Source organism: Zalophus californianus, chromosome 9 (genome assembly GCF_009762305.2).
Source record: "Zalophus californianus isolate mZalCal1 chromosome 9, mZalCal1.pri.v2, whole genome shotgun sequence".
Classification (NCBI taxonomy): domain Eukaryota; kingdom Metazoa; phylum Chordata; class Mammalia; order Carnivora; family Otariidae; genus Zalophus; species Zalophus californianus.
The window spans coordinates 5,811,557-5,836,723 of NC_045603.1; the positions used below are offsets into that span (position 1 = coordinate 5,811,557).

General features: G+C 50.7%; 1 protein-coding gene across 9 annotated transcripts in view; it reads left to right on the top strand.

The window, feature by feature from the left end:
• The window catches only part of EFCAB6 (EF-hand calcium binding domain 6), a 222,441-nt gene extending 197,750 nt beyond the window's left edge, over nucleotides 1-24,691 (top strand). For 6 of the 9 annotated variants that reach the window (XM_027591704.2, XM_027591706.2, XM_027591707.2 and 3 more), the window contains 6 exons: nucleotides 7,270-7,497; nucleotides 13,340-13,570; nucleotides 15,976-16,144; nucleotides 18,204-18,388; nucleotides 21,735-21,884; nucleotides 24,272-24,691. In XM_027591704.2, the coding sequence (XP_027447505.2) occupies nucleotides 7,270-7,497; nucleotides 13,340-13,570; nucleotides 15,976-16,144; nucleotides 18,204-18,388; nucleotides 21,735-21,884; nucleotides 24,272-24,394 (1,086 nt within the window). In that variant the 3' untranslated portion in view covers nucleotides 24,395-24,691. Of the gene's footprint in view, nucleotides 1-7,269; nucleotides 7,498-13,339; nucleotides 13,571-15,975; nucleotides 16,145-18,203; nucleotides 18,389-21,734; nucleotides 21,885-24,271 lie in introns of those variants that run through there. The other 3 variants (XM_027591709.2, XM_027591711.2, XM_027591712.2) reach the window with 3 other exon arrangements.
• The last annotated feature ends 476 nt before the right edge of the window (nucleotides 24,692-25,167 follow it).

Here is a 25,167-nt window from a genome sequence, read left to right on the forward strand (position 1 = left end):
GTGGGGCTCGGGCTGCCGCTCAGGGCCTGTGGGAAGAGCTGACTTTGCAGGCCAGCCTTTCTTGTTCTTCAGCCTCCCCACCTTGCTGAGTAGGGACGTGGCCTCAGGCTCTGGGTTTTCAGGTGACTTTATACCTGCACTTCCTTTGCCTCCCAGCTCAGTCATCTCCTCCTCAGGGAGGCCAGTTGTGTCCACAGCACACTGCCCCCTTCTAAGAGCACACAACCTGCTTAGAATCTCTGCTCACCCTTATGGGTGAGCTTTGCCCTGATCTCTCTCCTCCCCCTAGAGACTCTGCCTGGGTAGAGACCTTATTTAAGGATTACTTCTTACCTCTTCCTCCCCAGGCTAGAAGAGTGCCTGGCACATAGCAGATGTCCCACGAGTGTTTGTGAAAGACTCGGACAGTACTCAGGGCGGGCATTGAGCGTTCATTCTCTGCGAGGGCAGTGCACACATGCTTGTCACATGTGCCCAGCACAGGCACTCACCCACCCCTTGGGGCGCTGAGATTCAGGTGTTACTCAGATCTATGCACAGGTGGAGAGCAGGGGTCTGACTCACAGCCCAGGCTCTCCCACTGAGCAGGGTTCCCTGGCCAGTCTGTCCTCAGAGTCATTCACAACCAAACCAGACTGTCCCAAGCCCCAGACCTCAGGACCCCTGACCCTCCCAGCTTGGGAGCTCCAGTCAGCCTCCTGACTTTGCTTCCCTTCCCGAGAGGGGAGGGAAGCAAAGTCACACCCAGAGAACAAGCGTTAATACTTGTGTGGGTTTGTGCATGTGCACGCATGTGCGTGTGTGTGTGTGTGTGTATGCACGATCATTTGGACCATTTTATGGATCCTTTTCCACTTAGTACATCACAAACATTTTATCATATTATATCATATTATTAAATTATTCCTTGAAAGATTCTAAATAGCTGCATTGTAATCCATCCTATAGAAATATATCTTGGGGCACCTGCATGGCTCAGTTGCTTCAATGCCTGACTCTTGATTTCAGTTCAGATCATGATCTCAGGGTCATGAGATCAAGCCCTGCATTGGGCTCCACGCTCAGCATGGAATCTGCTTGAGATTCTCTCTCCTCCTCCCTCTGTTCCTCCCCCCACTGGCATGCTCTCTCTCTCTCAAATACATAAATAAGATCTTAAAAGAAATATCATGTCTTATTTAACTGTTTCCCTACTGTCAGACATCCAAACTGTTGCCAATTTTGTAAAATCTTGTTAATTTTGTGAAGACTTCTTAACAACTGTAGTTCCGTGAGCTCACCTTATTTATTTCCTGAAGGAGAGTCCTAGAGGAGAGGTACTAAGTCAAAGGAGAGGAACTTTTTATGGCTTCAGAGATATGTTATTCACCTATTCCAGCACGATATCTTCAATCAGAAATTTGCCGGTTTGTTAGAAGAAAAAAAATCAAATCTTTTTTTCATTTCCATTTCTTTGCATCGTGACAATGTCGGAGCTTTTTAACATAGATCCTGGGCCACTGCCCAGAGCAGAATGCAAGGATCCTGCCACTTCATTCATTTTATTGGTTGTGACATTTTCCATTGTATGGATGCATTGTTTATTCACTCTTTCTTTGAATAAATATTAAGACCCCACTATGGGGGCATCTGGGTGGCTCAGTTGGTTAAGCGACTGCCTTCGACTCAGGTCATGATCCTGGGGTCCTGGGATCGAGCCTTGCATCGGGCTCCCTGAGGAGCAGGGAGCCTGCTTCTCCCTCTCCCTCTGCCTGCCACTCCCCCTGCTTGTGCTCTCTCTCTCTCTCTCTGTCAAATAAATAAATAAAATCTTTAAAAAAAAAAAAAGAAGAAGAAGACCCCACTGTGTGCCAGGCCTGTGCTAAGCACTTGGGAATTCAGCAGTGAACAAAAGACTAGAGTCCTTGCCTTCATGAGGTTTATCTTCTGTTAGGGTAAGGAAGACAGTTAAGGAGTAAACATATAGGGGATCAGAGAGCAATAAGCACCACAGAACACAAGCAAGGACAGGGGAAAGGGAGGGAATGTGGAATGCAGCTCAGGCATGTTCTAAAACCCCTGAAGGATGTGTGAGAACAGCAAGTGCAAAGGCCCTGAGGCAGAAAGGCGCTTGCTGTGTTTGAAGCAAAGCAGGAGTCTTGGTGGCTCGGAGCAGAGTGAGCAAGGAAGAGAGTCACAGAAGTGAGGTCAGAGAGTGTTGCAGGGGGTGGGGGCTCTGGGGAGGGCCATTATGAAGCTCTGCCTGTTACTCTGGGCAATCTGTGAAGCCTTTTGAGAGGTTTGCTTGATCTGATATGTACTTTAAAAACATCATCCTCAGAGGAAAATGACTATGGCTCTGTGATTATGGCTCACTCTTGCTTACCCCTCCATCGAGAGAACAAGTGTTAATACTTGTGTTGATTTGTACATACATACTTTAAAAAGATCATCCTCAGAGGAAAATGACTGCACGTGGAAGCAGAGAGACAGTTGCCGTACTCGGTGCTAGAGACGACGGTGGCTTGGACCAGGAGGTAAGGATGGAGCAGTCAGCTTCCAGATACATACTGTGAAAGCAGAGCCCCTGGGATTTGTGGGTGGTTTGGAAATGGTGGTAGATATTTCACAGGTGACTCCAGGCCTAAGTTACTGGAAGGACAGTCTCCATTTGCCGAGGTGGAGACCTCGGAGGACCGTGGTTTGAAGTTGATGAGGCAAGAGAGAAGGAGGAATTTTCCTTTATGAAACTTGGATGTTCTTTCTTGCTTATGAGGTCACTCTGACCCAAAGTTGTCTAGGAGTCAGCCACGCCATTGCCTACTGCTTTAGTGGTGCTGTGGCTCAGCCACAGTTAGAGGTCTATTTCTCACCCACTAACAACCTAATAAGCAGGTGGCCACTGATTTCCTTACATGTTTCTAGACCAAGCTACACTCCTCTGATTATATCAAGTTTATGACATGTTAGTATCTGGCAGGTCAAAAACTTCATTGCTAGCCTTTCCCAAGAATTTGTGGCAATTCTCCTATATTTATTTCTCCATACCAACTTTCGTGTCCATATAGCTGATGATTCTCCCAAATATCCATTGAGATTTTTATTAAGATTTTATTAACTTTATTTATAAGTTGAGATCTTTTGAAATGGAGTCTTCGCATCTGGGATCAGAGTACACGTCCCTTTGTATTCCAGCCTTGCTTTGACAGCCCTTCCGTAGAATGTGCGTAGCTGTCTGCGGAGGTCTTACGCTTTCATATGAAATTCATCCCAGAGTACTCAAGAGCTTGTCACCAATGTAAATGTGGGTTGTTTTCACAATACAATTTCTAATGAGTTATAATTACCGCCCCCAAAAATGGTATTGCTGTTTTGTATTTTTGGCTTTATTCCAGCCACTTTCCTCACTGTCTTGAGATTTTCTAGTTGTACAATCACATCCACAAATAATGGTGAATCTTGTTTTTCAGCATTCATACGGTTTATTTCATCTTCTTGTCTTATTTCAAAAGCTGGAGCCTCTAAAAGTGTGAATAGTAAAACTGACAGTTGAGCATGCCTATCTTGTTTCAGACTTTAATGCTTTAAATATGTTACCCGTTTAATATGTTTGCAGATGGTATCTGGCTATACTCTCATTTAAGGAGAGAGTATTACACACAGGATCTTCATTTTATTTCTATGTGTATAGCTCTTGTATTCTAGTGTATACCATTTCTATCAGGAATAGCTGCTGGATTTTGTTGAATGCCTTTTTTGCCATCTGTCGATATGTGACCTAACGTAAGGAATTGAAAGGTCTGCTAATTCCTGAAGGACTCTTATTCTGGGAGTAAACCCTAGTTGATTTTTTATTTAAAAATAATGGTGCTAAATATTCCTAATGGTCTTTTTAAAAATGTTTTAATGTCTTCACATTAGTGCCCATAAATTAGGTGGGTTTATATTTTTTATTTCAAGTGTTTATCATATTTTGGTATTAGGGAAATACATATAATGAGTTGGAATACTATAGATTCCTTTCTGTGTTCTGGAATAATTTGACTAATGTAAAAATTATTTATTGCTTAAAATGAGATACAGCTTGCCCTTAAAATCAGCTAGATTTGCACCTTTTTAATAATAGATGGTAGGTCTTTTAACAGCTTTTTCAGTTTCTTTTATGGTTACCTGTCTATTCAGGCCTTTCTAATACTCAAGTTAAATTTTGTAATCTCTATTTTGCTTAAAAATGATTCAATTTCCTCTGGAGTTGAAACCGTATTAACCCAGGGTTGCATAATCTGCTTTGTGAGAATTCTTCTATATCTGTTGGTAGAATGAGAGGATTTCCAATTTGTTTTGTGTTTTAAAACTTTCCAAGAGCACTCACATATACTGTCTCATGTCAGCCCTTCCTTATTCCTCCTGGATAAATGAGGAAACCAAGGGGAAAGGGGCCCCTAGGGGCTTACGTGGGGCCACACAATGCATTAGGGGCGGAGTCTAGCCTCAGATCCAGGACTTCCACCTTCCCCTGCTAGACTGGTCCACCTGTGTTCTTCTCAGCTGTGTCCACTGGGGGCTCATTCTTCTCAGGGCACAAAGGAGCGCCAAGTGTCAGGATGGACTTTGAGCATGACTCTCCTTCTGGTGGAGGCTTCTTTGCACTCTGAACACCAACACCTCTTGGAATGTTTAGGCAAACAGCCAGGTGCTTAGCTATGGGAGGTGAGCTGTAACTGTTTGGAAATGTATCACATCTACCAGTAAGGTCAGTCTCATTTTCTAGAATAGGAAAAGAAAGGCATCCACTTGCTTTGAATGGCTACAAGTGGATGTATTTAAAAGCTTCTGCTGACCTTTCGGTGGTTGAAGATGAGACGGACTGTGGTCCGAGTGTGTGGGATCACGTTTTTGAGGGTATTTCCAGAAGCATCCTGTGTTTGATGCAACTTCATAAAGTAACATTATGCTCTGTCCTGAAGGATAGTAACACAGAATATATATATTGCTGTGGAATTGCTGAAAAAGAGACATGACCAAGTTTTTTTTTAATTTAAATTCAATTAGCCAACATACAGTACATCATTAGTTTCAGATGTAGTGTTCAGTATTTTATCAGTTGCATATAACACCCAGTGCTCATCACATCACGTGCTCTCCTTAATGCCCATCTCCCAGTTACCCCATTCCCCCACCGACCTTCCCTCCAGCAACCCTCACTTTGTTTTCCCAGAATTAAGAGTCTCTCATGGTCTCCCTCTCTGATTTCTTCCCATTCAGTTTTCCCTCCCTTCCCCTATGATCCTCTGTGCTGTTTTTTGTATTCCACATGAGTGAAACCATATGATAATTGTCTTTCTCTGATTGACTCATTTCACTCAGCATAATACCCTCCAGTTCCATCCACCTCAATGTAAATTGTAAGTACTCATCCTTTCTGATGGCTGAGTAATATTCCATTGTATATATATATATATATACCACATCTTCTTTATCCATTTATCTGTCGATGGACATCTTGGCTCCTTCTACAGTTTGGCTATTGTGGACACTGCTGCTATGAACATTGGGGTGCAAGTGCCCCTTTGGATCACTATATTTGTATCTTTGGGTTAAATACCTAGTAGTGTAATTGCTGGGTTGTAGGGTAGCTCTATTTTTAACTTCTTGAGGAACCTCCATACTGTTTTCCAGAGGGGCTGTGCCAGCTTGATTTCCAACAACAGTGTGAGAGAGTTCCCCCTTCTTCACATCCTTGCCAACATCTGTCGTTTCCTGTCTTGTTAATTTTAGCCATTCTGACAGGTGTGAGGTGGTTATCCCATTGTGGGTTTGATTTGTATTTCCCTGATAACAAGTGATGTTGAGTATTTTTCATGAGACATAACCAAGTTTTAATACTAGTTGGGGGGATTAAACGTGAAAATCTTGTAAAGGTCTTAGCACAGTGCTACGCATCATGAGAGCAATTATAGCTAATAGTCACGACAGGTTTTGATGGAGGAAATGCAGCGGATTTCAGGATTCACCCTCATTGGGAGACAGGTCTCATGCATTGTCACCCTCACGTTCTCACAGAGTCCGGGTGTCCCCTCCCATCCCACAGCCTCACCTCTTCCTCAGACTTCAGGAGCTGAACTGCTGAGGCAGCAACCGCAGGTCTGGTTTGGGGGGCCTCTTCCTGCTTGCAGCAAGTAGGTGGGTGTCAGGGCTGCTTCCCTAGGCCTGCCCACTCCCCCTGACCCACTCCCCTCTCAGAAGGCTCGGGACGCAGCTGCCCTTTGAGCCCTAATCTCCCAAGTCTGGCTTCATCGCGAGCCCAGTCTGTCCTCCTCGCTGGCCCCAGGGTGAACACGGAGCCCTTTGTCATCCAGCATCTGCGGGTGATCACTACGTAAGCCCCGTGTCTGCTATTCCTGGTTCCTCCTGTCCTGCCCGTCTACCACAGTGGTCATCAGCACGTGTGGAGCGTGGGCTGTGGTCCTCCCCAGGCTCCTCCCTGTTCACCTGCCTGCACATAGCCTATACATCCAGTAAGAAGGTCCTCCTCTTCCCGCCCCCATCCCCACAGCCCATTCCTCCTCTCTCCAGAAAGCGGCCCCTGAGCCCAGGCTACCGCTCACCCCCCTCCAGGCTCACAGGCACCACGGACAGCGCCATAAGGCCCTGACCTCGGGCTCCTGACTACCCAGGAGAGGTTTAGAACGTCAGGGCTCAGTGGGCCTGCCCCACGGCCCTGCTCAGCCTCCAACCCCACAGATTCTGCGCTCGCCAGGATTAAGTCCCTGTGGGCCTCGAAGTTTTAGGCTTAAGGGAACACTTAGCCAGCCGTGGTGCTGCAGCATCGTGTAGTAAGGGCCATCAAAAACTGCCTTGCCAATTCTAACCGCTGTGAGTATAAATCCACTACGCTGATGTCCAGAAATAAAAGCAGTCTGGATACACATTTATTCCCTTACCTCAGCACACACTCGCTTTGTGTTTGTGAAGTGAACAGAAGGACAGACCGAATGAGTGAATGGATGAGAATAAAGGCCTGCCCTCCCCAAGGCCGGCTCCACATGTCCCCCTGCATGGTGGCCCTGACTTGTGTGTGGCTCCCTCTCTGTGCCCAGGGGGCCCAGGCTTCCCCTTCAGCCAAGTCTGAACCTCTGGTCGGTCCTGTCTGAGACCTGCGTGTGGGTGGTGGCACTTTTCCTCACCAGGCTGGGGCTCCTCCGGGACCTGCCATGGGCGGTGGGCCCAGGGCCACAAGATGATTTATTATTTATTATATGGATCAATCTTCCTTTTTTTTTTTCCCAGACTGCTGCCGAGTGGGCTGAGAAAATGCCCAAAGGCCCGCCGCCTACATCTCCCAAGGAAACGACAAACCAGGAACTGCTGGCTCGCCTCCACAAGGCCGTGGGCTCCCATTACCGCGCAATTGCTCAGGAGTTTGAGAACTTCGACACCATGAAAACGAACACCACCTCCAGGGATGAATTCAGGGCCGTTTGTTCCCGTCATGTCCAAATTCTGACAGATGAGCAAGTAAGAAATGTATTCGGTTCATTGTCCTAGGCAGTGTTGTATTGAGCATCAGGCCAGAATTGAGGGCTGATCTCTATTTTGAAAATACTGGAAGGTTTTGGGGGGTGGTGTTTCTGTTGTTGTTGTTATTGTTTTGTTTTCAATCTTACTGAAGACTCACAGGAGCCTTCTGTTTGTGTAACAAGTATGAATTGCACCTTTTCAATCAGGGTGCAAATGTCACTTTTATTTTTAAAATCAAATTAAACTCAGCTCCAGCGACCACACTCCCTCTTCCTTCCGTGGATAATCCCTGGGCTTATGTGACCCAGAGAGGCAACCAGTCTCTCCCCACACCTGAACGGGGCAACATGGAGCCAATGAGTTGTTCTGGACCTCCCGCCACCCCCCTCCCCCTCTCCCTGCCCTCTCCCTGGTTCCGTTGCTAGTGTTTTCAGAAGCTCTGGGGATACCGCCGTGGGCAGGCTGGTGACATGCCCACCCCACAGGCTGCACACAGACCACCCTCTCTGAGGCCCTCCTGCCCATCACAGAGGCCTCAGAAGAGATTCTCAGTGGTTTCCTCCTCAAAAACTGAATGGTACTCTTCTTAGCTCTGATAACCTGTTGCCCTGGCTTCTTTGCCCTCCATGACCTTCTAAGGCTAAGAGCACCTCCCAGCAGGATGGCATCCTGAGGGTCTGCCTTGCTTACTGACTTCAGTCAATAATATCACTAAATGTTAGTGCCCGGGGTGCAGTTCCCTGGGTGGCTTGTTCCTCACTGTGACCCAAACGCCAAAACAGAGCCTGGCACAGAGCAGGTGCTCAGCAAGTCCCGGTGAATGGATAGGTCGCGGGTTTAGCATCCATGTTCTCCACCACCACTGTCCAGTGGCCAAACAGCTGGGATAACACAGAGCACCCGTGATCCAAGCGCAGAAGCAGAGTTCCCTCCCCCACAGAAAATGCACTAGTTCAAGCACTCTCCACTTGTCAAACAAGCTGGTGCCCTAATCCCAGAGAATAACTCAGGTGAAAACTGAAATCCAAAATACTTATGAAAGTGGCCCTGCCTCCGTCCTTCTTCTGATTCTGCTCAGGCTCGGCCCGGGTAGCTTCCCACAGCTCCCGGGTGGAAAGGTCACTCTCGGCTCCCAAGTTGGGTCACTCCACTCTGAGGCCCCATTTTCTCGGGGTTTAAGGATTAAGGACTAAGAGTATCCACAGGGACGGGTCATCATCACACGCGACCCCCTCCCCACTCAGGCCTCTGAACTCACCACCCTACAGAATGAATTCATTAATAATGAATAATATGAGCATCAGATTTCACTTTCCTAAAATACCACTTTTTTAAAGTATTATGATCATTTTTGCTAAACAGATTGAAGTGCTTTTCCCCCAACAGTTCAGTCCCGTAGATCGTCAAAGCTGAGTGAGATGGCTATTTGCAGATACTTCTCTCCATTACTATAAATGGAGAGAAACCTTTAAAATTAATCCAGTTGCATTTATTATTCTATGGGGCCAACTAACAAAGGTTTTGCTAATAAAGATTTTTCATTTCATCTAAATGAGTAAAATTTCACTCTAATTATTGATATAAATTAATGACATGCTGGCATATCTGGCATGTATAACAGAGAATTGGATTTTAATTGTCCACTAAGAAAGCCTCCACCATCCCCAAGCACATGAAGCCCCCCACCTCTCCAGCAAAATCAAGCACTTATTTTTAAATGCTGCCTTCTAAAAATACGCCGACACATCTCAAATATAGTCTGCATCATTGAGGGCATCCAAGTCTGGCATAAGTACCATGGTTTAAGTTGGGGGGATGATTAGCAAAAATTGTGCTCTGTTTGGGAAGGGTGCTTCTGGGTATAGCCTGGCAAACAGGAAGCCAAAGCCACAGAGATCCACGTTTTCTCCTTGCATGAGTCATGTACCGGGACCTTCTTGGTTAGATGGTACAGTGTCTGGATGGGGAGACACAGAAGTAATTTGGCACCCCTAAAGTGTCTGGACCTCTCTTGCCATTATTCACAAGGATTCCCTGAAGATGCTGGGACAGTTCCAACCATGTTAACCAGCATCCAAATAGAGATCTTGTGTCTTGGTTTATCTGCATTATAAAAAACTAGCTCATGCTAAAAAAAAAAAAATCCAACCATCATGAATCTGAGAGGTCAGCTTTCTTGACTTACAGAGCTCTGTAAGCAGGGCAAGTGCCACATCTTTTGAAATCTTTTGGTGTAATTAACCTTTCAGAAGAGGAGAGCGACTCTCTGAGTGGATGGAGTTGGAAACTGATGGGTCTTCGTGACTCTGCAGAAAGCGTGTTATAAAAGGCCATAGGAACTGCGTCCACTTGGATATGTCTTAGGAAGATAGGGACCCACAGAAAGAGCCTCTCCTGGTCAGGCAATTTAGATCAGTCCTGGTGACTGCGTGGGGACTTCGCTCTATTTGCGGCTATGTTAGGGAAAGGAACCATTAAGCATTTTTGAACACTTCAGATGTGGTGTTTCTTAAACAGACACCTCTAGGAGGTGGGAAGCATTCAGGCAAAGAACAAACAACCCTTCAGGCAGGCAGACCTGGGTTTCAGTGCTGCTTCTGCACTTGTCCAGCTGTGTGACCTTGGACAAGTTACTCAACCTCTCTGGGCTTCAGTTGTCCTTGAGCTTAGTTTGAGTTTGTTGTTGCTGCCCTTACCATGAGGGTGCCCGGTGCACAGGCATCAGACTCCTCCAGCAGGAGACGGCCGTCACTGTGTGTGAGGTGTGGGCCCGGGGATGCCAGGCGGCTGCCGAGTGGCAGACATCTACTCTGTCTCGGTGGTCAGCGGGCCCTATACATCTGGCCACAAGATGGTGTCTCCCCTGCTCTTGGTGCTTGTCACTCGGTGCCAGGCTCATGCAGTGTGGTGGTATATCTTGGCATGCCTGGTCCAGCCTGGTTTAGGCAGGGCCTGGGCCTCTGGGCCTCAGGGGAGGCATGCACCTTTTCCATGCTCCGGCCCTGGACGCCCCCTCTGTGGCAGTCAGATTCCGCCTTGTCTCTGTGGTGGGTCTTGGGCAGGGAAGTTTCCCATTCCCCTGCGGGGTAGCTGACCTCTGACCTTGCTTTGTATAGGTGCAGACCCTGGGGTTGCTGCCCCTCCTCCAGGCCTTTTGCTTACACCCTGCCCCCTGGGGCCATGGATCTGTGGCTGGGCCCTGAGGGAGGGGGTTCCTACCCCTCCTAGAAGCAGAAGAGTTTGCTTCTTCCTTCCCTCCCCCAGGGGTCCTGGTCTCAAATGGGTTTGCTACGCCTCCCCCAGCGGCTCCAGGCTTCCACTTCCCATGAGAGAAGGGTCTGGAGAAGCGAGGAGCGTTGCACGTCTATCCATCCTGTGCATTGTCTCCAGAGAAGCAACAGAGGCCGGTGGAGGAGAGCGTGTGAGCATGAGCATTCCCTGTGTCTGGGCCTCCCAGGCATGCTAGCCTCACATGCCAGCCCACACTTGCCCTGGACGAATCTGTTAACATTTTAGCTGATTTCTTCCTGAGCTCTGCCAGGCGTGAGAGCTGGGGTGTCTGGCTGTCTTGCAGACTTGGGGCTTTCAGTCCCCTTGGCTCCCTGGAGCCTCAGCTCTCTGATTGGCTCTAGCACGGTTCCGATTTGGTAGATATTTGGCTTTCTCTTGTTGTGAGAATGGGAGTGGCATTCTCGGGCAGCTTTCCCCATCACAGGAGTGGACCCCAAAGTCAGATATTTTTAAGTGTTCAGAAGGTAGTTACTACTCTGCATTTGAAGGGGACATTTCAGGAAGGGCACGATCTGCCACCATGACGTGGAAACTTACTCGCTTTCAACTCGTTCACAAACCACTAGAATTTTGCCTGGGTTTCGTGCCCAGCTCGCAGGCCTGTAATTTCAGAATACACTCTCGTGGTGCCCGTTTCCAGTCCTCTTGATGCCTCTCCGGTCTCCCAGAGCTCCCGCCAGCCTCCATCCTGCACCCAATCTTTAGGCTCTGTCAGTGTTCTGGGTTGTGACAATCTGTCAGGGGCTTCCACTTCCCGCCCACCCAATTCCACGTCCTCCTGGCAGCATTCATTCTGCCTTTCATGGTGCAGAGAGGATTTCCGTGGTCCTGCCTTGACTTCCACTTGTACCACAGGATTTAATTAGGAGTTGGTCCATCTCTGCCCCTTCTGCTGGACCAGGAGACAACACTGTTGTCCCTGTGGCTTTGTAAATGTCCTTACTCCCATGCATCAGATGTTCACCGAATCCTTAAGCATTCACACCCTTCTTTGTATTTACCCTTGATAACATGGCCTTCCTCCTCCTTCCTCCCCCGTGTCGCTAACACAGGAGTGTAGGAGAGCCCTCCACAGCCCACTTCCTCTTGTACGGCCACATCTTGCTCTGCTTCCTGAAAGCCCTTCATGAGGAAGGGGATTACAGTATGGCTTCATGCTCTCTCTCCCTCTTCATTTTTAAAGGGTCTTACCATTGTCCGATCAGTCTTCTGTGAGTTTTTTAGGACTCTCAGCAAACATTTCTAGAGCACCTGCTGTGTGCCAGCCCCTTTGTGAGATGTTCAACATTTAAAGATTCATCTCAGACGACCTTCAGAGAGCTGGCAGGGAGATGTCACCTGCAGAGGTGGCTTCAGCACAAGGTAGAGAAGAGCGCCGGTCATCTGTCTCCTGGGGTTTGGGAGAATTTTCCTGGAGGGAGACAGGTGGCAGGGCCTCCTCCTGTTTGGGGGTGGTTACTGCCCTTGGTGATGGTGAAGTCTTTCTGAGACCACGTGGTCACTTTCCCAAGCTCTCTTGCTTCCACACAGTGGCCTCTTGGAGCCATCCTTGTAACTTCCTACAAATCTACAATTCTTTTGAAGTAAAAAGTTGAAAACATTAATCATTTTTCCCTTCTCGGGGCCTGGAACATTCCCTGTCGCTTCCCCACCACTCAGTGCTTCATTTCCGGAATTTCAAATAGAGACGGTAGAGTCTCTCATCATTGCCTTTGGGAAACCCAGAGGCCAGAAGCGCTGGCCAAGGCCAAGACCCACAGGAAGGAGGGGACAGAGCTCCCCGTGGCGTGTGCTGGAGGCTGGGGCCCCACCAGTTCTGAGGGGCTCTAAAAACCAACTCAGAAGTAAGTTACCCCTCTTCTTAGCTCCCCAAAAGCCCTCAGTCATCAAAAGTGGCTCATGTAGGAGGCTGGAGTCACTGCTCTGTCCGTGCTCGGGTGGTCCAGATTGCAGCCTGTGACACCAGACGAGACCAACCCAAAGCCAGAGGCTTCCCTCCAGTTTCCCAAATGCCTCCCTTTCCGGCTGGTGGGGAGGTAACACTGGCCCTTTGGGGGCCGCGCACCATGGCTGTGAGTGCAGCAGCGGAAGGCAGCAGCCCCTGGCCGGCTGGTGGCGGAACTTGGGCGCCAGTGAGAAGGAGAAATGAGTCTGGCTGGGCTTCCCCGGGGCCGAGGTGGAGCAGGGCTTTGATTTGCATTTCCTCCCAGATTGTCCTTATATACTGCAGCTCAGGCTCTGTGACTAATCACAACATTTAATGGCTTTCAACTGCTCGCTAAGGGCCCAATTCAATTAAAAAATGCCCTGCAGAAGCCATGAATAATCCTCTTGTCTTTGCTGTTCGGTCTTACAGAGGCTTCCATCAAGTGGAGGCCAAATGAGTTTGTTTTTTTTTTCAATTTTTTTTTTAATCGATGTGGGCCTCGGACCCCTGCCAACGTGAGCACTGGCCTTCCCTAGCTTCCATCCACTTCTCGGGGGCGCCGCGGGAGACTCCGCGGGGCTCTTACGCTCACCCTGGGACTGACTTCTGCTTCTTTGCCAGTTTGACCGACTGTGGAGCGAGATGCCGGTCAATGCCAAGGGCAGGCTGAAGTACCTGGACTTCCTGAGCATGTTCAGCTCCGAGAGAGCAGCAACACCGCCGACCGCTGGAAGTTCGGTCAAGGCCCAAAGAGGCAGCAGTGTTCCCGAAGTCCTGGACGGAAGCAGGTCTGCAGCGTCATCACCCACTCACGACCTGAAGGCAGGGCTGAAACCTCCGAGCCATCCCTGTGTGAGTCCTTCTGTCCGTAGCGCCGCCATCACCGGGACCCCAAAGCCCCAAACCCCACTGGACCGGAGGGACCTAGAGTTCCCAAGGGGCAGGTGACTGAGAAGGTGTCCCGGCTAGAGCCTGGGGTGGGGCCACAGGAGAGGAGCCCACAGGTGGGTCCTTAGCACTCACCTGCCTGGAGCGGGGAGGGAGGAGGTGTGAGGAAGGGCTGGGGAGGGGTTGGGTGGAAGGGAGGCATGGGGGTTGGAAGGAGGAATAAGGAGGCTTTGGTGTGGGAAATGGGTACAGGAGCAGGGGCAGAAGACTCTAGATGTCAGCAAGCTAGGGTTTCATCGGGCAGGAAAGCAAATGCGCCATGGTCGGTAGGCACTGTGTGCAAGGGCCCAACTGTGCGCCCTGCTGTAAAGTGTTGCACCCATTTTACAGTTGAAGATACTGAGGCTCTAAGAGGTGTCCTCACATTAGACACAGAGAGACCTAATTTCAAACCGAGGCCTGTCTAACTTTGCAGCTCTGCCCCTGGGGCTGAGCCGCCCAGCTTGGGATATAGGAAGGAGGCAGGCCTCGCTGAAGCTCTTGCCTCATCTGCAGGAAGGATGACGGTGTCTCCAGCGAAGGGGGCTTGAGAGGACCCCAACCACGTTCTTAGGGCAGCCATCGCTGGGCTTCATGCACGATGAGCCCTGGGAGACAGGAGTTATCATTTGTTCGTTCAGTCAACACGCGTTTACTGCACACCTACTATATGCTGGGTCTTTTCTAGAGCTGAGAATGAACAAGGTGCCTGCCCTTGTGGAGTTTACATTCTTGTCAGATATAATGGCCAAGAAACAGTAAACAATAAGTATTTAGCAAGTTGGAGATCGTAAGTAGAGCAGAATGAAAAGGGGGGTCAGGAGTACCCCAGAGATGTCCACGTCCTAATCTCTGAGACCTGTAATATGTCACCTTACATGGCAACGGAGAATCAAGGTTGCAGATAGAATTAAAGGCGCTCACCAGCTGACTTAAGACAGGATCATTCTGAAGTGGCCAGGAGGGCCCAAGGCAACCGCGAGGGTCTGTAAACGGGGAAGGCAGAGGCAGCAGAAAGGTCAGTGCCGGAGAGAAGCCATTTGAGAAAGGCCCACCTGGTGCTACTGACTTGGAAGGTTCAGGAAGGGACCACAAGCTAAGGGGTGTGGGCACCTGTAGATGCTAGAAAAGGTAAGAAATGGATTCTCCCTTAGAACCTCGGAAAGAACTCAGCCCTGCTGACACCCTGACTTTGGCTCAGTGGGACCCATTTCAGGCTTCTGACCTCCAGAACCGTAAGAGAAATACCGTGTGCTGTTTTAAGCCACCAAGTCTGTAGATCTGTTATGGCAGCCATAGGAAACACGCTGGTGGGGGTGTGGGGGCAGGGGGCCCAGCAAGGACTCGGGCTTTCACTCCCAGTGGGGTCGAGCCCTTGCAGGTGTTTATGCAGAGGAGTGATATGGGCAGCATGCCTCCTTTAAAAGACTCCTGTGGATTCTGTGTGTTGAATAGAAGCTATGGGTGGAGTGGGTGCTGGAAGGGCGGGCAGAAGCAAGGAGATGGGGAGGAGGCTGCAATGGTCCAGGGGAGAGGCCTGGTGGCTCCGAGCGAGGTGGGCAGTGGGGAGCCGGTGGCCAGAGGTCAGATGCTGGGTGTGTCTTTGAGGAAAGCCAACAGGATTTCCCAATGGATTAGGTGTCGGGTTGAGAGAGAGAGAGTCCAGGATGGCTTCTAAGGTTTTGGCCTGAGCATCTGGAAGAAGGGCGTTACATCAACCCAGATGGGGAAGGCTCAGGCAGCACAGGCTTCAGGAGAAAGAGCAGGAATTCAATTGAGTTGGTTACTGTAGTAGATAACCATAGGACGTGACGTGTTCAGGGAAATGCCTGGGCTACATTCAGTTCATTCCCTGTATTTAAGTGGAAAATACAGTAAGACCAAGAACAGCCTCATACTTGGTCCGCATAATTTCACAATATTGGACATTCTGGAAGGGAGTGCAGGATTAGACATCCATGAAAATGACACGTGACTCACTTTCTTTGATAAGACACTTCTTCTGGTGAAAAATATGTTATTGTCACACACACACACACACACACACACAGTAATATGTTTAAATAACATCTCCTTATACTTGAATCTTGGCTCTATATTTATTTCCAAAACTATGTTGGTTATTGTGTTTAGGCACAAATACGGCTGGCTGATGGAAGTAAAAAATCAAATGGCAGAATTACCACCCATGTCTTGCTCTTCATTTATTTCTGAGCGTATTCTGCCTGAGAAGTTGTGGACCCCAAACCTGAGCCCTGCCTGTAATTTTGTATTATCACTTCCATATTGAATCTCACATTACAAGACAATTTCCGTTCCTCTCTCGCTAGACTCCCGCTAGTGCCGGCTCGGCGCCGGGCCCCCTGCCCTTGCAGAACTGCGAGCCCATAGAGAGCAAGCTCCGGAAGAAAATCCAGGGCTGCTGGCGAGCGTTCCTGAAAGAATGCCAAGAGAAGGGTGTGAACCAGCAGGGCGAGGTCGCCACGGCTGAACTCCTGGGTGTGTTCTCGTAAGAGTGTCACCTGCCGGCACAAGTCCACCCCCCCCCACCTCTGTGCGGCAGGCTGGGCACCTCCCTAAATGCTGCCTAGCGGGGCAAGACTTCCTAAGGCACCTCAACCCACCGCAGGGCACCTTCGCGCCGGCATGACCGAGGCCACAGCCGTGGCATTCTCAGCATTAGAAATCGCGGACTTGGTTGTGGTCCCTGGGCAGCATGAAATGTTCACCGACTCGGAGAGCTCGGGGCAGTGGGAAAGGTGCAGGGGGACGGTGGCTGGGGACACGCCGGCCCACCCGCCGCCCCGGCCCCACCCTGTTGACCCGGTACTAACCACGTGTCGCTTTGATAAGCTGTTCAAATGACATCTTCTGGGTTTATACTTCCACTCATGGTTGCATATTATTTATGCAGCATTTTACATTACAGGAAGGTAAATCTGCCCTCGAAACCCTTCCTCTTGACCAGTCTTTAGATCGCTTTTTAAGAAAACTGTTTTTCTCGAGAACCTCCAATATTAATATAAATCACTTCTATGATAGTCATGGCTTAAAAATGTGCAGACGAAACAAGGTGTAAACTCTTTAAGTGAACAGCTCCTGCAAAAAATAACCATTTATAAATTAAATATAAAAGATGAACTCAATAATAAGCATTGTTCCATTGATTTAACATGACATGTTTCTCTGAGACCAAATCAGCAATGTTGGTCTTAATGCGTGTTTGAGTTCCATTTGGTTTTTAGTTAATTCTTTTGATTTTGAGACTGATGAACCTTAGCTTGCCTTGGATTCACCATCGCCATGTTTAATTTTTACCCAGGAACTCACTGAGGGTGCCCACCCATTATCCTGCTCAGCCTGTCTGGCTTCAGTAGTACATCCAAAATTCAATACTGTAAAAAACATATACTTATTAATTTTCAGAAGTCATTCTGCATGTTCTGTGTCCTGCTGATGACCTTCTGCAAGTCGGAACAGTGAAGGCATTTTTTGGGCCACCCCTGCAGGCTCCCCGCCCAGCCCCACCCTGTCGCGCGTGTCCTGGTTGGCACGTTCTGCTGTTTCCCCCAGCAGCGTCTTTTGGCCTGTGCTTGGTTTGAAGGCACCATCTACGTATATAAAGTCCACTTCCAGTGCTTTTCCTCCCCAGCCTCAACAAGTAGCATGGTCCTCCAGTCCGCGACACTTTGCTGTTTTCATGAGGTCGATGGAAGGCTCAGTTTATTCAGTGTAAACTCAAATCTTATCCTACCTAAGTCTCTTTCAATTAGGAGTTGTCACTCCAAAAGAAGCGTTAGCTTTCTAACTGGTAAAGGATCGAACAGGGGCGCTAGTGCAAAGTGGGAACGAGTGCTGATATTCTGCCACCGACGGGTGCCACCAGTGTGGCATCGACGTGGTCCTAACCCCAAAGCCACACTCAGACCCTGAAACTGCACGGCACTTGTCTCTTAAAGATGGTCCAAGTATTCTAGAATAGGCTTTATATATTTTAGGTCGTTACTGGAATGAAGACTCAAAATGTGTAAATTCCTGTAAGCTAGCACACTCTTGAGAGTTCAGAAATACTTGGGCAGAGAGCCGTGGCTGAACCCCCACCCCCCAGTGGGGCACCTGCCAGGCCCACACCGCAGCACATGGAACCTCCCCTTCTCCCCGCATCCCCAGCTCGGCCCTGGCTCTGAGCCTTTGCTAGGACAGCTCCCGACTTTGTATGGGGAATACACCGACCCCGACTCCGACTCTGTCCCTCCCTGCTCCTCAGTATGGCTTCCACGGTGCTCTGTCCGTACTGCTGGGACCACAGCAGCGGCGGCTGCAAAACCCGAGGGCAGGCCAACGCCAGGACAGCGAGGCCCCAGCAGGATGAGGGGGACCCTGTGTCCTCGCCACATGGAGTGTCTGTCCAGCCACACCCACCACGAGCCTGTGAGCAAGGACCCAGCCAGGGCCCAAAGCAGAGAGAGCATCTCGGCAGGAGATGAATGAATGCGGGCATGAACAAATGAATGAGTGAGCAAATTGCCACCAGCTGAACCCATGTTTCTGTCTTTAGCTCTTGTGGAGAAGTTCAGACTGGACATAAGCAAAGAGGAATGTCAGCAGCTTGTCGCGAAGTACGATTTAAAAAACAACGGGAGGTTTGCTTACTGTGACTTCATTCAGAGCTGTGTCCTCCTGCTGAAAGCGAAGGAAACCTCCCTGATGCAGAGAATGAAAATTCCGAATGTGCATAAAGTGGTACGCAGTCACTCTCAGGAAACGTGTGGGTCTGGGGCCAAAAGGTTTCTCCCCTCTCTCAATTCACTCTAAGTCCGGATCATCTGGCTTCATAGAAATGAGGGACACAGTGGACATGGAGACTCCAGGAGGGGCCACTGGCCAGTGAGAACCCACCTGTCACGTGTCCCCAGTCTCACTGCCACCTCCCCACGGACCCTGAAAATTGGCTCAGATTTTGTCTATACACATCTATGTGCATATCACACATGTGTGCTCTACATGATAACTGTATCACGTGCATGATTGTAAATATGGACACGTATGATAGGTGTGTATACTGTACCTGTCTGATGCGTGCATGTGGACGTGTATATTGCACTCATGGTACGCGCAGGTACGTGCATGATATATACATATATATATACACACACACACGTGTGATGTGCGCACACACAAGCATGACGCGAGTGTGTACACACTCGTCAAGCCGTTCTTTGTTGTCCCGTCTTCTCCATTATGTAAAGGCCTGTATAGCACCAGCACTTTCCAGGCGAGCACATGACCCCCAGGGTCTGCTCAGTGGGCCCAAAGCCAGCTAGCTGGTGGCTTCTTCAGGGAGGCAAGAGGTGCAGGTAAAGGCTTTGAGGACATCGCAAACAGCTCAAAATTTCCTTTCTTGGAAATGATTCAGAGATTTTCTTTCTCTCCTTCTGGGGCCCCATAAGGGCCTAGACACCCAAGACTGGGGACAGTAGCCTGGCTCTCGGCTTCTTGGACTCCCGCGGGTGGCAGATGCGGGATGATGGCAGCCCCTCCCCCAGCACGCAGAGACACCTGTTTGGCCATCAGGAGCAGTGCGGCTGCGCACACGATGCCTGGGGAGCAGCAATCAGTCGGTTCGCTGAAAAGGCAAAGCTGGGGGTCGGGGGTCACAGCAAAGTGAAACATTTTTAATGTAAACATCAATGTGTGTTCATTCATCAAACAGCTAAGGCTGGCCAGACCCGATCTTCTGGGTTGGGGGCGGGCGGTAGTGGGAGACTCATTCTCTTTCTTGCTTAAACTGTACCCACAATGCATTGTGTACAATTTCCTTTTTGTTTTTTTGAAGAGGAATGAGAACCTAAAGATGCATAAATAGCGTTGGAGGGCACTGTCCTGGGTTTTTACCTTTTTTCTCAATTATTTGTCAATTCTGCGATTTTCGCCCACACCCAGTCCAACCAGTATTTCCACTGACTCGCCTTTCTCCAGTCTCTCTGAAACATGAAGCCAAAAAAAAAAACAAAAACAAAAACAAAAACCAACTTTTCCCTGCCCCTATTCCATCATCTGTGATCATGGGAGAGCAAATACAGCTATAGCACCGTCGCCTCGGGGGACAAACAGCTGATTGCAGCCACCTCGGGGCTGGCTGCAGGGGCCGGGGTGTCCCCGCCGGTCCCCGGCGCTCCCGGCAGCCGCGAGGTCACGATGGGTCAACCCAGCAAACAGTTGATCCCATGCAGAAAGTTTCTATGCCACTAGATTTGTATGTAATTTTGTGTAAACTCAGGTCTCGTCTTTGTTGTAGTTTCTACTTTAGACAAGAGCTAGCATTGGAGGCTTAGGCCAAGTTATGGAAGAAAACCTAAGGTTAAGACAGTTGTTTCTCTAGCTCGGTTTTTCTGTGAGCAGAGAACAGGCGGTCTTTCTTAGATCTTCAGGGGACCCAGGAGCATAGAAGAGAACAATGGAAACCACACAGCCTGCAAGGCCCCTGCCAGCTCTGGCCTTCCTCCACCTCTCCAGGCCTCAGTTTCCCCTCCTGTAAACGAGGGGGAGATCTGCTGTGTTCTAAGGCCTGCGAAAGGCGACCCCTTCCAAGCCCTCCCTTGTGCAGAGACTGCGCATCCACACCGAGGGGCCGGAAAGCTGGCTCCTAGGCTCCTGAGATTGTGTTCAGTGACGGGACAGGTGCTCCCAGACGGCCCCACTGGGAGCCGCGCCTCTGGCCAGGTAGCCTGGCACACTTCCCGCGTGCTCTGTCTCGCGCCTCACCCCCCCACCCAGCTCTGGACGTGACACCCAGACAGACTACAGCTGCCACTTTGTGCTTCAGAAAGAGTCCTGCTTTCCCCCACATCCCTATCCTGGGTGCAATGATAGGCGGGAGCCTTTCCTGGGAAAGCGTGGGGCCAGTGCCTCCAGAAGGCCTGCCCTCCCTGGTCCTGGTCTGTGTTCCAGTCCCGTCCCTCCTACAGGCTGCCAAGGCCCTGACCACACAAGTGAGGAGCTCAGGCCAACTGTCTCTCCGCAGAGAAGCTCAAAAGGCCATTTCTTTTTCTAGTTCTTTGGGGGCCCTCTCTGCCACCTTCGGAAGCAGAGATAGCCCTCTGGGGAAGCCACATGGGACTCTGCTTTTCAGCCACGCCCGAGATGGAGGCAGAGGCCTTCCGGGTGGGGATGGGTTGGTTGTCCTGAGCTAGGACGGGAAAAGCCTTTCTCAGGCCAGGCGTGGGTGTGGGAAGAGCCAGGAAGCATAGAATCCTTTCTTTCTCAAGTGCCGATCAGCAAATTGGGTAAATCGGTAGCTAATTGAAGCTATAAGGGTATCTGGTGAGTTTCCATCATAAGTGCTAAGTGATGGAAAAATTGAAAGCAATTTAACTTTGCACTAATTTGTTTTATGTAGTGCCGTGTTAAAATTAAACTTTCCCGAAATGTGTTACACATTATTGCCTACAGTTCACCTCTGTGATATTCAGACATGCGTTAGGGCGAAATCATGCTAAAATATCTTGTTTTCAATCTAACAGCACCTAAATGAAATAATCACAGTGTAGTGTACTATCTCATTACAAGATATAATTACAACCTTGTGATTTAAAAAAAAAAAAAAAAACTCTGTTCATTATCATAACCTACTTAGAAGACCCAAACTGAAATCTCTTTTCACCTCAAATTATTTTGCAGTCGGCCAGCTACGTCTCCCCGGCCCTCTCTCTCCTCCATAACCTGGGAGGAGCCGAGCCCGGATCCGCCTTGGTCTTGCCCCTTCACTTCCCTGAGCGGCCCATCTCCCAGTCTGTGAAATGGGGGTCAACGGGGCCACCTTCCTCCCAGGTTAGGGGAGGGGGAGGGGGAGTAAGTGATGTGTAATGAACGGCAGGGTTGGTGACCTGCCGTTATTGTCAAGTCCCGCTTGCAGGCCCCGATCTCCAGTGGAGGGGGCCCGGGGAGCCCTGCACAGGGGCAAAAACAGGACTAAGGCCCTCAAGGGGAGCTCACAGCCACTGGGCTGCGCCTGTCCACCCCGTGCTACCCATTCGAAAGCTCCGTTCTCACCCCTTCTTAGTTTTGTGTGTGTGTTTTTTTTCCCCAGAAAGAATCTGGTGCTGAGACTTCTTCCTTTTATTCAGCTTTACTGCGTATTCAGCCTAAAATTGTGCACTGCTGGAGGCCAATGCGGCGGACCTTCAAAGCCTACGATGAGGGCGGGACAGGGCTGTTAAGCGTGGCTGACTTCAGGAAGGTGAGCTCAGCTCTTGGCTGTCTGTTGTGTCTGAACAGGGAGCAGTGGCCAAATGCCAGTGGCCAGAAGACCTCAAAAGAGGGCCCCTCACCTCCCTGGCAAAGGCCCAGGTGTGAGCAGATGTCTGGAACCTCATTTCCTTGGGGCCCCCAGGTTATCACGTGCCCCTCACCTTCAGACCCCAGGTTCTCCTCCCTGAAGATTTCTAGAACCCGGCGGGGGACACAACCTGAGCCCTCCGGGTTGCCACTATAGGTGCCACTGGTCCTTGGAGCCCAGGCTGGGCCCGTGGTCTCCATGGGGGAGCCAGGGCCTGCATCCACCTCACAAGACCCCCCAGAGCAGGAGCTAAGTAAGGCAGGGGCCCAGCTATGGGACCTCAGCCAGCAGAGGCTGGCTCCTCTCCCCCAGCTCCGCTCCCCATGGCGCCAGCCACCTCCCCACAGCAGCTGGCCCAGCCACACTCCCTGCAGTGTGAACTCTGGTACCTCTGATGTGCCCACGGGAGTGTGTAGCACCCTGAGGACGCAGGGTCTGCAGGGCGCCCTCACCTTGGGCAGCTGGAGACCGCAGGTGCATCCCTCCCAGACCAAAGAAATGGGCCTCCCTCAACTCCCACTTTCCGAACTCCCACTTTCCAAATCACATAGAACTCGTTGACTTGGCAGATTCTGGCCCCCACTCCCTACCTACCCCTTTCTCCACCCCTGCTCAGCCACTGAGGTTGAGAAAGTAATTGAGGTCCAACCATTGGATTCGAAATCACATGTTGTAGTCAGGAAAAACACTCCTTCAAAACGTCAAAGGGACAAAGGGTTATGACCTCAAAATGCACCTACAAAAAATGTATTCTTGAGGTTCATCTCTGCTTCAACTAAAACAAATTTAAAAAGTAAAACCCTCTCCTTTCAAGTCGGGAAGATGAGCAGTAGCTGGTGGGTGGGCCTGTGGGGCTGCAGGAAGGAGGAGGGGATGTCCCAGCAGCCCCCAGGGACACCTGCCCTCAGGTGCCCCCCCCCCCCCCCGCCCCAGTGGCTTTTTAGCTCACACTGTTTGTCTTTACTTTGGACTCAAGTCAACTCTCAGCCCGGGATTCTCCTTCCATCTCCAGGCAAAGAGGTGAAGAAAGCAGGGTCCTGTCTACATCCCAGGAATTTGGGGTGGGTGGCAGAGGGAGGGGAGTACTCGAAAGGCAGTCGTGGTCTCAACAGAGCCAGAGTCGGAGACCAGCTGGGTGCCAGGGACACCCAGGCTCAGCCTCCGTGGTGGGGCCCATCATCCCACTGCCCGGAGGAACCTCGGGCTCTTCCAGCCCCGCACTCTAGTCTCCTGTTAGAAACAAATTATAACACAAAGCATAGATAGGAAATCTGTAACTTAATCTTCACTTTTACTTGTGAGGGAACTTGTCTATTAGGTTCTGTCTCAGCTGCATGTAACAGGAGGGACCCAGCAGCTTAAACACGGTGGAAGTCTGTTTCTCTGTCACATAAAAGAGGCTGCGGGGTAGGAAGCCAGAGCTAGCGCAGTGCTGGGCAGTTACTGGGGACCCCATTGTTCTCGCTCTACCATCCGCGGCCCCTGGCTTCCTTCCACGAGGTCGCCTCGTGGTCTGTGGTGGCTGCTGGGGCCCCAGCATCACTTCCATATTCCCGGCAGCAAAAAGAAAAAGAGGAGAGGAGAAGGGGTGGGCACCTTTTCTTTAGAGGAGGCTTCCCAGAAGTCCCCCATCACATTCTCACTCAGGTCTAACCGGCTAGAACATACCTAGCTCCGAGAGAGGCTGAGAAGTGTTGCCTTTTAGCTGGACACACAGCAGCCGGGTGGAGACCAGGGGTCTGCTCACTGAGGAGGAAGGGGCAGCCACTGTCGGGTGGGCAGCCAGCTCTGCCTCGGGCTGTGTTACCGGCAGATCAACCACACCCGGCGCCCTGCACCTGCTGTCCTGCCCTCCTCCCACGTGGGCTGCACCCCGAGGCCCCAGCCTCGTTAAGGCCCGGTGGCCTCCCTCCTAGCCCTGTACTTTCCGTCTCTCCACCTTGTCTGAACGTGATGACCAGCCTCACTACCCTGCAGGGAGGCGACAGCTGTTAACCTCCTGTTCCAAGAGGGGGGTTGGGGAGAACCAGCAGCTTCCATTGGACTGGGAGAGTCTCCAGCTTCACACCCATACTGCATGCTCTGGCCCTGGAGCTGGTGAGGGCCGAGGAGAGAGGAGGCAGGAGGGAGGGAGGGAAGGGATGTGCAGTGCGGGGCGAGGGCTGCGGGGCAGCTTTGGAGGTGGGATGTTCGGGCTCCGTGGAGGAGAGGTGGGCGCGTCCCCAGCCCCTACCTGGCAGCCTGCCTCCTTGAATGGCACCAAGACTGGGGGGGTTTCTGTCTGGCAGGTCCTGAGGCAATACAGCATCAACCTCTCGGAGGAGGAGTTCTTCCACATCCTGGAGTATTATGACAAGACGCTGTCCTCCAAGATCTCCTACAACGACTTCCTGCGGGCCTTCCTGCAGTAGGTGACCACTGTGGTGCATCCGGCGCAGACCGACGGGGACCACGGGACCTGTCCCTGAGACGAACGACATCACAGAATCGGGGTGAGGGGTGGGGGAGGGTCACAGCCGGCCCTGTGTCTTTCCCGGCGGTGAAAGCTCAGAGCTGGCCCACGGCTCCGACAACAGGTGCCCCTGCAGGCGGCTTCGGGGCCCCTGAGCCACCAGACCCTTCACTCAGTTGGAGCAAATAAAACTGTATGTCTTTGCGGGAGTGATTCTTAAGGCTTCAGAAGAACCACCAATGATAAAATACTTAAAACCTTGGGATTTCTGGAGATTTTATTCCTAAGAGCCTGGGGGACCTGGAAGGCCTTCCGCCGTCCTGGATGAGATCTGTGCCTCTGCTGGGCGCATCCGCACGGCCGCCTCTCTGACCCTAGAGACCAGGCACCAGCCCACGTCTGAGTCAGGCCTTGTTCCAGCCCAGCTGGTGGCTGACTGGAGGCACCCATCAGTGGCCGTTCGGGGAGGGACCCCTCCTTGGACATGACAGTGTCTGACAGGCAAAGAGAACTTTTAAATCCCTGCAATCCTCGCCTGCCACCTTTCGTGAAGCAAGTGGAAGGGAGGCATAGAGTTTGCTGCCTTCTGGAAGGTTCTGGAAGGAAGTAGGGAGAGGCAGCCGGGATAGCTGCCCCTGAGTTGTGTGGCCACAGGCTCTCGAGGAGGGGGGAGCGCAAGGAGCCCCCATCGTCACCCCACCCCAGGTGGCTCCAGCAGAAAAGCAGCACCAA